This window comes from Nicotiana tabacum, chromosome 18 (assembly GCF_000715075.1).
Source record: "Nicotiana tabacum cultivar K326 chromosome 18, ASM71507v2, whole genome shotgun sequence".
NCBI classification, from domain to species: Eukaryota; Viridiplantae; Streptophyta; class Magnoliopsida; order Solanales; family Solanaceae; genus Nicotiana; species Nicotiana tabacum.
This window is the reverse complement of record NC_134097.1, coordinates 116,395,046-116,410,236: the sequence shown is the minus strand read 5'-3', so window position 1 is coordinate 116,410,236 and position 15,191 is coordinate 116,395,046. Positions and strand designations below refer to the sequence as shown.

Here is a 15,191-nt window from a genome sequence, read left to right as displayed (position 1 = left end):
GGGCACGTGGGCCTGGGGGTAATTTTGTCAACTTTTCGATCGGGGTTAGGAATTGTTATAAATTGGATTGTAATGAGTAATTGAACATACATTAATGGATTTGCATAATTATTGGCTAGTTTTGGAGCATTGTGCATCGATTCGAGTCTTCAAAAGAGCGTGGAATGCCGGTTATGAATATTCGAAGCGAGGTGAGTCTCCTTTCTAACCTTGTAAGAGAATTGTTCCCATAGATGATATAATTGGTTATGTGCTCCTATTTGTGGAGGCTACGTACGCACGAGGTGACGAGAGTCCGTGCGTAGCTACTATTATGTATAAGTCTAGGTAGTCTAGGACTGAAAAACATGCTATACTTGGAATATTTGTAATCTTTTGGACAGTTTGAATTGCTTAAATCACATCGAATTAGTAAATGAGTTTCTAAAAAAGGATTAAACTTTAGTTTCTGAAATTGTTAAAAGAGAATTGGCTTTTCTTTGGATAATTGTTCCCTGTTGACTTCTTGATTGACTGTCTATGTGTGTTTAATTTTGGAACGGGTCGAACGCCTCGGTAGATTAAATAGATGCATCTATGGTTCGCGCCATTCGACTCTCTGGCAGTGCACCGTTTAAATATTGTTGGATCGGGACGTACGACCTCGACATGATTTTGCGCATGCTTGTATTACTTACCTTGAGATTTATAGAAATTGATATTTGCTCTTCCTGACTTGAGATAAATTGATAATTAATAGATTATGAATTTGGAGACTTTTAATATAAAAAGGAACATTTACCCGTTTCGTGACTTATTTGAATTTACTGCCGTTTTTAATAAATCTCTGATTATTCGTATTAATAATATATTACTATTGGACCATTAGTAAGTGTCGAAGTCGACCTCTCGTCTCTACTTCTTCGAGATTGGATGTGATACTCAATGGGTACACGTTGTTTTCGTACTTATACTACACTTGCTGTGCATTTTTGTTGCACAAGTTCTAGTGTGGCTAGTGGCTTAGTGGCATAGCGGCATGGTTGATACGAAGACTTAGGTGAACTGCATTTATCGAGACGACCCGCAGCCAGCAGAGTCCCCTTCAGAGTATTTTACTGTGTTTTTCATTTCTGTCCACTTGTATTCCGGACAGTTACTGTATTTATTGCATTCTCTAGTAAATGCTCGTCCACTTGTGACACCGGGTTCTGGGATGATTATTAGGGTATCTTGTATTAACTTCTTAACATTCATATTTGATTTGAAATGATTATCTTCTACTGGTAAATTGAAGGAAAAATCATAGTTTTCAAAATTATTTAAACGAGAATTTAATTAAGTATTTTGGGTGGCTTGCCTGATAGCGGTGTCCGACACCATCACGACTTTTAGTGGAATTTGGATCGTTACTGACAATATATTCATGCTTTTATAATAATATAGATATAGATAGATATAAATATAGATTATAACCCGCCATGATCAAGCACGTGACCAGCATATTGTTTCCCACAAATAGAAACGAAGAATAAGCCTTACTATTTTCAATTATCTAATTAGTGAAAGATAATTAAATGTAGAGTTCTTACTTCTTTCTAATCTCTTTTATACGGCGAAATTTAAATCTACCAAACACAAATTAAGTTAAGTTTACAAACTAATGTCGTGTCACTTTGTTGAGCAAAATCTTCGTTAAGATCGTCCGCATTAATGGCCGGCCCTACCTCTTTCACTTGAAAGAGCCGCCGTCGATTTCCGGCGTCGGCGCCTTGATAACTTTTAATTTACGGAGTTTCCACCGATCACCGGAACTACTCGCCGGATAACTACAGCCTCGCAATAAGAGTTTGGAGGTAGGGACTATTTGGGTATTTATGGGCATGATTTGTGTGAGAAGAAGAAGCAGAAGTAACGCTGGTTTTGTGTGAAATTTCCGATCAGGTCAAAGCTAAAAAATACACTGACTATGTTTCAAAATTAACAGGTATAAAAGGTGCAAAATATACTCGGGAAGAGACTGGAGTTTCGGTTAGCCCATAAATAACCCGACTTTCTGTTGCGAACCTAATCCACAATGAGAAGAAGCATTGCTCTTTGTCGGAGAGGCCTAAGATCCTACTGTACTGACGCCGGAGATGGCTTTCAGAGCTCCAAACTCAAAATATTTGATCGTCATCTTAAGCGCGTGCAAGTAAAGCTTCTTCTATCTCACAACTCTATTTACCTCGATTTCAACCATAAACATACAAATTATTTGTGTAAAAGAATGATTTTTTTTTTTTAAAAAAAGTCAGTTTCTCTTTTCCGCTTATACTATGCATTTTTAATTGATTTTCATGGTTGGCAGCGTGATAGAGCAGCATGGTTGATGAAGCCCAAGGATTCTCTTGTTGATACTGTGGCTGAGAATCTACTGGATCGATTAGAGGTATTCAGCTTAAACTTTTCTTTTCCTTAATACTTCTTTTTCCTAAGCAACTATGTTTAAATTTTGTGTGAAGTAGTATTTGGTTTAGGACTGTATTTATGTTTCAACCATTGGAAAATGTAATATTTGCATTTCTCGTCCTGATTCATTTCTACTTTGGATATAATTTCTCCTTCCAGCCATGCTGAAAAGTTGACACTGACAAAAAAATAGACAGAGACAACCATTAGGGAAGCGAAAGTAATCTCATACCAAAAAAAAAAAGGTGAGTGGGAGGACATTATGAGCATAGTTTAAGATCTAAAATACAGTCATGCCGTTCTTGAGATAAAGATTGGATGAGCCTATCATATTATGGTTGAGCCATTATGTTCAGAATGATGCCTGAGTGACTTTTGAAATTTGGTGAATGATGCCTAATTACTTAAGTAATTTCGACATCCTGTGCTCTAATGAACGTGATGTCAATATAAGATATGTCATTATTATTGAAGACACAACTTCAATCAGTTTTTGGTTTGAGAAGATGAAGAGGTAGGAGAAACACTTCCTAATGGGCTTAGGCTGGGGCTTGTTGGCTTGCATGTCCTCTAGGATCCTGGATAAGTAAAAGGTGCTCTGGGTGTCATTTGATTCATGGACTAATTATTTGCAAATTATAATGCATGGATTATTATGCTGATTAAAAATATAGGATTGATCCTGTGACTGTGAATAACAATGTAGGAATTGTTATAAGCGTATAACGATACATCAAATTGTTCTGCAGTGATTACCTACTTTAAGTTTTTATTTTCTTTAGATACTCTTATTGGCATATTGCCAATACATGTAATATTATTCTATTTCATAAAATATACTGTAATACATAAATTCTCGCATAAGTTATGACAATATTAGTAATGCAGAGTTCAATGCCAAAAGTCAAAAGCTGCATTAGTGGTGTTATGTTGAAAACCAAATGTTGTATTAGTTATCTCGAGATTTTATTAGTATGCGTAGTTAAATACTGCAAACCAAATGTTTTATGCTAGGATTGTTTTTATGATCCCTAACATTGGGATGCCATTGATTTGTTCCCATAGAAAAGAAAAAAAAAATTATGTGATTTTCTTGTTGATATACGTTAATCGCTTCTCTAAAAGCGTTAATTGTGCTTAATAGTGTAGCCTTACATCTTTTTTGTGTTTTGTAGGATTGTAAGAGAACATTTCCAACGGCATTGTGTATGGGGGGTTCGCTGGAAGCTATCAGACGGTTATTGCGCGGACGTGGTGAGAAAAATGTTTCTTGAGGCACATGTTTTAACTATTGTTGCTTAATATTACTTGGTTTTGACTTCTCAGTTCAAAATTTTCATATTCAACATATTTTATGAAATAATTAACCTTTCATTTTGATAGCACAATTGTCAAGGAAAATAGTGCAATTTTAATTAGTTAGTGTAGGAGTAGTTAAACATGTCTTATGTGATGCAAAAATAACAACAAACCCAGTGGAGTCCCACAAGTTGGGTTTGGGGCAGGTAGTCTGTACGCAGACCTTACCCCTACTTGGGAAGGTAAAGAGGCTATTTCCGATATGTCTTACGTGATGGAAGAAATGAAAATTATACTAGCTTGAAGAAGTTACTTCCATGGATTTTTAACTTCTCCTGGATGTTGTATACTTGATTTTATAGGGTTGCACTATTTAATAAATTATTTTTCTTTAAGAAGAATGAAAGTGAAGTATAATTAGATGGAATTGTGGTACGTGAATTTAAATGATTCAGCTATCTAGGCTCAATTTAGTAGAGCATGATAGGTAAAGATGTAATAAAGAGCATGAAAGTAGGATTGCTAAAAGGGAGGAGTACTATGGGATTGCTATACGATAGGAAGATACCTGACACAGTAAAAGGGAACTTTTATTGAATGGCGGTGAGACCTTTAATGTGATATGGGGGCGAGATGCCTAACATATCTACAATATAGGTGTGGCAGAAGTGTGTATGCTAAAATGGATGTGCAATCATACAATAATGGACAAGATGGAAATGGACACATCCGAGAGAGGATGCAAGTACTACACATGAAATGAAGGAAGATCGACTAAGATGGTTTAAACCATGATCTTCATAGGCATCCACAACCATTTCATAGATGCTATACTATGATGATTGAAGGTGCTCAAGGTAAACATAAAATCACATGGAGGTAGTTGTGGGATTTCACTGGATTTGTTGTTGTTGTTGTGCAGTGCGGACTTAGCTAAGTACAAAATACAAGGAAACAAAGAATCCATATAGGTGACACTAACTACTCCCTCCGTTTCAAATAAGATGAGGTACTTTGCTTTTTTATCTGTTTCAAAATAAATGACACATTTCTAAACTTGGAAATAATTCAACTTTAAACTCTTCATTTTAGTCATTTTACCCTTAATAAGAAACTTTTATAACCACACAAATATCATGGCCCCACAAAGCTTTTACCCCCCTTAAGCTTTTAAAACCACAAGTTTCAAAAATCTTTTTCTTTTTTCTTAAACGCCGGGCCGAGTCAAACTACCTCTTCTAAATTGAAACGGAGGGAGTAGTTTGGATTAAGGTTTAGCCATTATGTGTTGCTAATATCAGGATTAGTGTCTTTCAAAATTCTTTTTGATATGGTTATGGACTAGTGCGAAATATATGAATAAGTTTGAGATTTAAAGAACCTCTAGTTTTAGATAACTTCCAATTTGCCCGAGAAATTATATTATTTATAAGCAAGAAATGATTTGGGCCCGAACAGAGTAGAATTTCTACAAAGGATTAATATAGCCATCTCTAATTTTGTTTGGGATTGAGTTATAGTTGATTCATTGATGTTGATCTTAGGAGGGAAAAGACCAAGCAAAGAAGACTTTCGATTCGGGTAAAAGTTGCTTAAGAAAAGTTATGTTGCTTTGTCTAATGTTTTATATGTTGAGTAGAGGTTTAGGCTTGCGGGACTGCAAAAATTTCTTGGAAAAATGATTAATAGAGGTCTCTCACAAAAAGTACTAGAGTCGTACTCCACCTAGGCAATTGGGGGAGTATAAAGGTGCTTATGAACCAAAACAAACCAGCTGAAGATGATGATGATTGCTAGAAAACTTTCTAGGGTTCTATGGCCCAAAAAGATGACTTTTCTTTTGCTTTGGTCTGCATCCAGACTCACTTAGCCTTGTAACCTTTTTGGGCATCCTCGATTTTCCTTTTAACTTTATACAAAATTATCTTGCATTTTTCAAAAAAGAAAATAACATTACTACATAAAATGTCTCCATTAGGCAAGAAAGATCTCATTAATCTATCACTAATTTTCCATCACTTCAGTGTAATAATTTTTAGATGAAATTAGCCCTTCAACCAAAGATGATGCTTAAACCAACCTTGGCTCATTGTGGATTGAGTAATAATTTGGCCTTCACGAACCACTTGATGAACATGCTTATATTGTTTCACGAAGCTAGAGCATGATTATGGGCATAACCCTTGCTTTTCAGGTGGCATTGAGAAATTACTAATGATGGATACATCATGTGATATGGTAAAATTGTGTAAAGATGCTGAGCAGCAAACTCCTAATGATAACATTGAAACATCATACATTATTGGCGATGAAGAATATTTGCCTGTGAAAGAAAAGTACGTATAACTATCTGATGCTTTCCTTGATGAATGAATGGAATAAATTACTGGTGGACTAAGGAATAACATCCTTTTTTGATACTTTTGTTTCACATGGGAAGTTCTGTTGATCTGGTCATTAGCTGCTTGGGACTCCATTGGACAAATGATCTTCCTGGAGCAATGATACAGGTGCTTGCTGTGTTTGGTTGGATGCAACCAGATTACATGTCCTTCTAGTTGTTGTCATTTTCCTTTATTTTATTCTTGAACTCAAAATGACAACATCTCCAAAAGACACTTACTATAACTGTACTTCTACCAGTGCAGATTGGCTTTAAAGTCAGATGGCCTATTTTTGGCAGCTATTCTTGGTGGAGAAACATTGAAGTATTCACTACCGTTTTATTAAGTGCATGCAGTCTCTATGTCTGTAGTTGTCTAATGTTTGTCATCATATTTCTACTATCTTAGGGAGCTGCGAATAGCTTGCACTGTTGCACAAATGGAGCGTGAAGGGGGCATAAGTCCACGACTATCACCCTTGGCCCAAGTATGTTATAAAAAATTTGGCTATAGGACACTGATTTTGATAATTGTTTCATAGGTGCTTGGATTTCTGGATCTTGTCAAAACTAGAAACAATCTCGAGATTCCTAAAGTAATGCATGTTTAACAATCTTTTATTATTTATAAGATCTTACAGTAGACACTTCTAGAAATTTCAGTTTGGAACGGTGACCAATTTCGGCCACTGTATCATGGATTATTTTTCAGAAAGAGATAGGTCTTATTGCTTAAGGACGTATTACATGAGCTGAATTTGTAATATTTAGTGTAAAATTGACTCTGCTCATACTTTTTTTGTTTCATGTCAGCGGGTCAACCAAATTTCTTTTTTGTTAAGTTTCTTTTTTAGTTCAATTGATAAATGTTTCCGTATAATAAAATTGTTTCTCTTTGAGATACACAATGCTATTGTATTCCGTTCAAGGTAGGTGGACTTTGGCACGTGGAGTGGTTTCAGTTTAACTTTACTTCTATTTGAGGGAAGGGAGTGGGGGAATATATGGAATGAGGCAGCATTTGTCCATTGTCAAATGTGGATTTCAGTCTGAACCATCCAGTAAAACTATCGTTCAACTACAGTATGCAACGTGCACTTTTTTCTTTTTACACATTAAAGGCTCATGGTCTGCAGTAGGGTTATCTGCTTCTCCGGGAGCAACACATCATTTCGTGTTTTTACCTTGTACTCCTCTTCATCCCTGGGAATGGGGAAACTTTAGTTATATATAACGTAATCACAATGAACACTGGAAATAGGACTGAGAATCTGTCTTATTTTTGTAACGAACTGCCATCTGGGTAGGTGAAGAGTCAGCTATCACTTCATTGTTGGTAATTTAGGCTATAAATAAATATTGTATTATTGCTCGTTAGATGAGGAAAAGGTTTATCGGAGTAGCAACTTATTGGAAAGTAAAGGATTCATGTGAATGAGCCTATATAATCTTGTGCTGCAGGTGCGGGATGCTGGCAATCTCTTGACTAGAGCAGGCTTTACTCTTCCAGGGGTTGATGTTGATGAGTATACAGTTCGATATAGCAGTGGTAAGAGTTATACTTCGTGCTTTAGTTTCCGACCTCGTATTCAAGTATCTGCCTGACAGGAGCCTCTTGTACATTGCATGAATCCACATCTGAATATGTATTAAGTTTCAACAGCACTGCTTGTGGTGCTCCCTTGCTCTCCACTTTCTGCTCGTACAATTTTCTAGCTTTCTGTAAAAAAAATTCATATCATCTATATGGACATATTTTCTTCTGAGTGATGGACTTTTTCTTTGCTTCGAGCAAAGGTAGATTTCATTCATTTGGTGTCCAGATGATGTAGAAAGGTTACAAAAGAAGTCAGCTCCTGTACAATGTCAGATGACACCTGACAAAAATTTAAGGAGCTTATTTCTTTTTTAGAATTCAAAAAACAATTTAAGGAGCTAACAAAATCCAAAAGAAGATTCGGTGCTATTTACATTAAAAAGTTTACTCCCAGCTAAAAGATTCATCAAAATTCTAGCCTTTAGAACAGGAGTTGGAGTTGAAATTCCATCAAAATAGCGCTGATTTCTTTCTTTCCAAATGCACCATATGATCACTGCAGGAACCATCTTCCACAATTTGACGATGGATTTTCCAACTCTCCAGTTCCCCAAGCTACAAGGGCTTCTTTCATACTATATGGCATCACCCACAAAGAAACATATTCCATACATCTTGTGTGATTTTACACTGCAAAAAATGAATGGCTTGTGTTCTCCACCTCTTCTAGGCATAGATCGCATCTACTGCATATAGCATATTATCTTGAGTTAACTATGCTCCCCTAATGTCCAGCTAATTATAACAGGCCACTTTTGGGGTATCTAGGTCTCAAATCAACTTTCAAGGCCAATGATCAAGCATGCAATTGTTTCTGCTGGGCAATCAATGGCATACTTTGTCACTGAACTATCACCTCTTCTTTTCTCCCCCCTATTAGCTTGTCTGTTCCTTGCAATTCAGTTTGGAACCTTTGTATTTTACTAGAAAATCCAACAGTTTATCCTGTTCTCAGTCTTGGCAATGTCTTCTAAACAAAATGTTCCATGAATCTCTCTCGCATTTTATGTTATTATTCTCATTTATATCCGACTACTTTATTTTCCTAAAGGAAATTCGTAAAAGTACTTCTAAATTTGAGATTACTTATTTTGAAAATGTGCAGCTAATATGCACATAATTCGAGTGTACCATGTTCGTTTTGTGGTCGTCATTAAATTCCACGTATTTGTTATTCAAAATAGCTATTAACATTGCTGTATTTTGGATGTGGATAAGTCTGCACATCTGTAAATGCCATTTGGGCTGTATGAATTTCTATGCTTATTTTCTCTTTGCTTGTATGGTAGCCCTGGAGTTGATAGAACATCTCCGTGCTATGGGCGAAACTAATGCTCTACTGCAAAGGAGCAAGGTAATTCTGCTGAAATTTCTTTTACCTTTTTAACTTGATGAAGAATCCAAATTACTTAATTAATTCTCTTATTGGATTCAGCCTTCTAACATCCATCTTCTCCATGGATTAGGTTTTGAAAAAGGATACTGCCCTGGCCACAGCAGCTATTTATGAGTCAATGTTTGGTGCCGAAGATGGCACAATTCCAGCAACCTTTCAGGTGATTTAAGAGGAATTGATGCTGAAAGTTTTCATTTAAAGCCAATAATTGCTATGCATGAACCCAAGGGTGTGGCCTAGTGGTAGTGGTCAATGAAGTGGATTGAGAACCATGAGGTCTTAGGTTCAAATAGCGGAGACAAAAACACTAGGTGATTTTTCTCATATGTCCAAGCTTTGGTGGACAGAGTTAACCCGTACCTATGCTGGTGGGAGGTAGCAGGTACCCCGTGGAATAGTGGAGATGCCAGCAAGCTGGCCGGACACCACGGTTATCAAAAAAAATTGCTAGGCACTGGTCCATGGCCACAAATAGAATTAACTTAAACTAAGGTTGAAAACAAGGAAGAGAGCTCCAACATTAGCCTCCTTAAGGGATATTTTTACTTCGCTATTTTGCAAGTTCTGAAATAATTTCCACCTTTTCATTTTCTGCCAGACTTAGAGCCCGTTTGGATGGGCTTGTTGTGAGTGACTTTTAAGCCAAAAGCCACAAGTTAGGAATTCTAACTTTTGGCTTTTGGCTTAATTTTGTCATTTTAGCTTAAAAATAAGTGCTTAAAAGTACTTTTTACTTTATCCAAACACTACAAAATAGCTTAAAAGTTATTTTGGCTTAAAAGCACTTAAAATAAGCCAATCCAAATGGGCTCTTAGTACCCTTGTCTCTGCTTGTCATTCAATGATTGTAAGTTCCTACAAAATTGTTATCCTCCAGTTTGCCAAACACTTCAGTTTTCCACTTTTTTATGCCTGTCTTTAGAAGTCTGAGTTTTTGTGCCTAGATAAAATCATGAGTACCACTGACCTGCATATCCATCTCACCGTGCTGGCACTTTCAAGAAAACCTTCAGCCCTTAGCCATATATATTCAAATTTTATTATGTGCTACTTGGCTCCCGATCCCCGCACTCCAGCATCAAAGGTTTGTGGTCTGAAAATGCTTTGGTCAAAACTTTCTGCTTGATGTTTCTGAAGACTTCATCCCATTCTATTGACATGAGAAATCTGTCAGTTCTTGATGCTTTGGAATTATTATCATCTCCGGGACATGTGTAAAATCCACCATGTAAAGGAGGATCCGCTAAAGTAATCTCCTGTATAAATTTTATAAATCTTTGTATTGCTCTTGTTCTTCTGCATCCTTTCCTTTCTTCCTCTTGTCTGGTTGTACTAAAATCACTCGCCAGAACCCATGGTACATCCCATAGGCCTCCTATTGCTGCCAGTTCCAACCATAATCTTCTCCGTCGCTGTCATTATGTGGCCCATACACCTCTGAGAAGCCCCATTTTAACTCTTCATTACACTCTCGAATAAGCATGACAGTGTGAAGCTGCCCTCTTGAATTTCCACGCATGATATTGCCTTTCATCCCATAAAATAATGATACCCCCTTTACTACCTGATGGTTTTATTCCCTCCAATCTGCCCATGTACAGCTCCAGACCTGCTTAATTAGTTGTTCCACCTTTGTTTCCTGTATGCACAGCACCCCTGCTTTCCATTTATGAAGTTGATCGGTAGTCTCCATTTATCTTGATTATTTAATCCCCGCATGTTCCATGAAATAATTTTAATCTTCATTTGTTCTTCCTACCCCTGCTTCCTCAGAACTTTCCCCATAGTTAGTCTTGAATCCCAGCTTCTTAACCTCATTCTTCCCCTTTCTACGATCTCTGTTCAGTGCTCTTATGTCTCAAACCCTTTTTTGCCTCCAGCTTCATGAATAGTCGAATGTTTCATTCTCAAACCTTTCAAGGCGAACTCTGAGCTGCTTGTTAGCTGTCAATATGTTTCTCCTCATCCACCTTTAAGCCTCGTTCACCAGAGTATCCATTATTGGTAGAATCAGAATTGTCCCATTGCAATAGGAGGGTTTCATTTGGCATGAAGGAGGACCTTTATCCGTTTGAAAAAAATAGACTAGTTTATTGACACATGGTGGCCTGACATGTCATCTTTTCTGACTTTCTTGTTGTGCACGTCCTCCGAAGCTTCTTCCCCCTCAGAATTCTTCCACCATATTTCCAGTTGCTGGTTTTCTGCCACCTTCATGTGAGCCTTGGAAATTCTAGTACCCATTATTGGCGACCACCTTTGGAGTTTCAGTTTTCTTCCTTTCCAGAACCATTCCCTATTTGATTCGCTCTGCTTCGACCCTCGGTGGGAACTCAAAGAGAAAATACTAATCTTCATCTCCAAAACTTTGATCCCAGCTGGTACCTTCCATACTCTGGAACCACTTTTGAATGACTTGTCATTGGGGGCTGTAAAAGAGTCATTAGAATGACCTACTAAGCATCTCGCCAGAAATCTATGTAGCTCACCCCATTTCTGTTTCATGGACTACAATACTGTTTAGGTCTAGGTGTGCCTCCTCCACCCCCATGGCCAACTCTTGATAGCGACATCTTTTGCATATGATTTTTGATGCCTTGCAATCTTTTGTTTCTCCCCTTTGCTGTACCTTTTTCTAAAAACATTAAACTCTTATCTGTATACTCCGACCACCCTGCATCTCTATTAATCTCTGGTATGACTATTGCTGATTGCTCTTACCCAACCTTGATTCGGTTTTGACGAACCTCCCAAATATGCGGAAGTTCTGAAAACCTCTAACTATGTACAGCTGGACCTTGCTCCCCAATTTTCAACACAGCTTACCTTTTCCATTAGATGCTTGCTTTAACAGTTCACATATCTATATCAGGTTGTCTTCATCTACTTCGATTTTGCTGGAAATGTTTTTTCTTCTCCCTACTATCATGTACTAGTTCTTGCATTTGCGCTGATTTCAGAAACTTTGAAGGTTTTTCTCCGGCTAGAGTGATCATTCGCCGTTCTTGCATTTTCTCCAATTTCTCTTCGTTATGCACCCCAGGTTTAAGCTGTGGTTGTGCTCCCATGTTTCTCTTCCCAAAGTACTTGCATGTTTGGTAGTAGTAGTAGTACTTGCAAATGTTAGAGGTGATTTATTCTTTTGTCTAAACTTATTCAGATTACAAGTTTTATCTTAGGCTGCTAACTCCTTTCCCCTTCCAAATACCTACTTTTGTGATAGCTTTCTAGCTGCTATATATTCATCTCACCCTCTGCGCTGTCGTGCATTCTCAAGAGTAATCTGATTGCTTGCTCCTCATATGTGGGAGTAGTTACAGTTCAAAGGTATCTCAATATTCCATCAAGCTTTTGTGTAATATCTGTAAGATGATCATATGTGCAAGGAGGGGCTACCACTGTTCTTCTAGAACTCAATGCTGGAAATAGTTTGCAAGTTTTAAAAGAATGTCATTTCATATTGGATAACAATGCCTTGACACCATAGCATCTCAAGTAGAAGCAAGTGTAACTCAATACAAAATGATCTTAAAGATGTTTATTGTTTTTGAAGTTGAATGGGATCATATCTAGTTCATCTGGCGTAACACAACTGAGCTCCTTAGTTGTGTTAAGTAGGACCGGCACTTAAAAACAAGTGACCTATTTTTTACTAAATTGTTAGTGGCAACAATGTGATCTACTTGGCTCGGTTAACCACATCTTTTTTATTTGCTTCAGCAAGATATTTCTATTTTGCTATATTGTACGTCATTCAAGTATGAACTGTGTTCGTACCCTCGTTATATTTTCAGATAATATACATGACAGGATGGAGGGAACATCATTCTCAACAGAAAGCAAAGAAGAGGGGGTCAGCCACAGTGTCCTTCCAGGATCTCCAAAAGCAATTTGGCAGTAGTGGTGGCTGCTGAATTCTCTTGACATTCTTTGGCTATGCATTTCTGTACCAGTTATCTGATGCTTTCCAGCAGCTAGGAGATGAGAGAATGGAGACCGCCCGTATTTTAGATATTCTCTTTCAAAACCTAAAAGTTTTATTAGCAAGCTTTTTTTAACTCATGCATTGAATCCTGTAAAATAATAAGTAATAGTAATAAACTTTTAGTTGAATAATCGGTACTTCCAACTTTCTTGTCATTACAAAAAAAACACTAATGTACGTCTGTATCGAGACACGCTGCTGTTCAGTAACCACTAGTAAATTGTAGGAGGGGACAATCCCCCCCCCCCCCCCCCCAAAAAAAAATATTATTTTTTTTTACTACTTTACCACAAAGTCAAATCATTCTCCAGAGTTAAGAATTTGAGTTGGCAATGAATGAACCTATTAAATCAAGAAACGAGATCCACAGTAGAAAGGAGTTGAAGGAAGGATTCTGTATTTGGCTGATACATATTTACCCTAGATATAGAGTGCTAACCGTGTGTACGTTATTTGCAAATAATAATTAGTTGATAGAACTAGCTAACTATTAGTTGATAGAATTAGCGAAAGTGTCAACTGAAAGGTTGAACTGTGGGGAGGCACTCCAAAGAGTAAGTGTTTTAAGACGGGTAAAACTAAGACATAATATACGGCACTGCAAGTCTAACCAACAGAAGAATTGCAAAGTGCACATGAGATTAGATGGGATTGCAATGAATAAAGCAAACATTTAAGATATCTATACTCTATATTCTAGGAGAATGGTAATAGATGAAGATGTAACACATAAAAAAGTGGAGTATGTTAATGTTATGCGATTGAAGGATACCTACCAAAGTGAATTGTAAATTTTATAGGACAATCGTAAAATAAGCAATATCATATTGAGTAGAATGTTGAACCTTTCCAATTATCAACAAGATCAATGTTGCAATAATGCAAATTTTATGATGAAGGTTTCGTCATACAAAGATCAAATGTGATTAGATATTTGTTGCAATTGATAGAAGTGCAACTAGTACATTTAAAGGATAAAATATGAGGCTGTCGCTTAAGATGGTTCGATCAAAAACATAGACCTTCAAATGCCCTAATCGTAGGTGAAATATGACAACTGAAGGTGCTAAAAGGGGCGAAATAGATCTAAAATTACATGAAAAGAAATTATCTCAAAAGACTGATAATCTCTCAAAACACTGTAGACTTAACGGAACAAAATAAAAGCAAAAGATTCATATAGCCAATGCCGAGTAGGTGTGATTAAGTCTTTGTCATAACGGTATCTCATATTATCTTTACAATCCAATATCAAGTTTATCAACTCATCTCAAACTCTTCCAATCACTTCATTACTTCAAGTTATCATAATAGTAAGTATAGGGTAAAATTTATAGACCACTAATCTATAATCTATCGGTATACCACGTGCAACGCACGTGTCGAGAGACTAGTATATTAAAAACAAGAAACTCCTAACTTAAACGTTAATTACTAAAATACCCCTATTATTTAACTTAATATCCTATTAACTTATTTTATAAAATAAAAAAATCCCGTATAAAAAGACGCCTGTTTGAAGAGTCCCCTGCCTACAACGTCTGTAGTTCCTCTGCGCCTGTTAGCCCTGAAGCGTTGCCACCGTTTTATTCTGTTATCTTTAAAAATCAAATTCTCGGCAATTCGCCATCTTCTTTGATAACGCAGGTTTGCCTCTTATCTTTCCTTCACCAAACTCTCATCTTCTTTTTATACTTATTTGTTTTCATAGTTTGTCTCACTTGTATCTTCCGCGTTGCTACTATGTCCTTCATTTATTTGTCAGGTTGTTAGCATATATATCTCTGTTGAAGTTGATTGTAAGTTCACTTTTATTTGCACAAAAAAAAAAAACGTTCATATATGTACAAACTTCTTATGCTGCTTTGTCCAATGATTTGCGGGTGTTGTCTCCAAAATGCTTATAAATTGGAGATGATTGCACCTTAATTTAGTTTGAGTTTTTCTAGCCTGGTTAGAGTTTAATTGAGTTTTAAATTTATGCCCTTAGATTTTTATGTTTCTTTGTGGCATGTCTTTTTCTAGATTATGGTTGTAATTGTTACTAAACTGTATTTGTAAAATAATTCTGGAAAATATAAATGAACATAAACAAAAATGA

General features: G+C 36.7%; 1 protein-coding gene across 1 annotated transcript; it reads left to right on the top strand.

The window, feature by feature from the left end:
* Window positions 1–1,642: 1,642 nt before the first annotated feature.
* On the top strand, window positions 1,643–13,221 carry LOC107794599 (putative methyltransferase At1g22800, mitochondrial). The gene is made up of 12 exons (XM_016617099.2): window positions 1,643–1,835; window positions 1,967–2,173; window positions 2,330–2,410; window positions 3,606–3,684; window positions 5,924–6,065; window positions 6,170–6,239; window positions 6,373–6,437; window positions 6,522–6,600; window positions 7,574–7,661; window positions 8,999–9,063; window positions 9,176–9,265; window positions 12,900–13,221. The coding sequence occupies exons 2-12, from the start codon at window positions 2,057–2,059 to the stop codon at window positions 13,017–13,019; spliced, it is 996 nt and encodes a 331-aa protein (XP_016472585.1). The 5' UTR covers window positions 1,643–1,835; window positions 1,967–2,056; the 3' UTR covers window positions 13,020–13,221.
* The last annotated feature ends 1,970 nt before the right edge of the window (window positions 13,222–15,191 follow it).

What these genes read in the sequence shown, in the direction of transcription:
- LOC107794599 (XM_016617099.2), top strand. Translation starts at nt 2,057, where the DNA reads ATGAGAAGAAGCATTGCTCTTTGTCGGAGAGGCCTAAGATCCTACTGT. An exon ending in CTTGGTGGAGAAACATTGAA is followed by an intron (nt 6,438 to 6,521) that starts GTATTCACTACC and finishes CTACTATCTTAG; the next exon opens with GGAGCTGCGAATAGCTTGCA. An exon ending in CAATTCCAGCAACCTTTCAG is followed by an intron (nt 9,266 to 12,899) that starts GTGATTTAAGAG and finishes TTATATTTTCAG; the next exon opens with ATAATATACATGACAGGATG.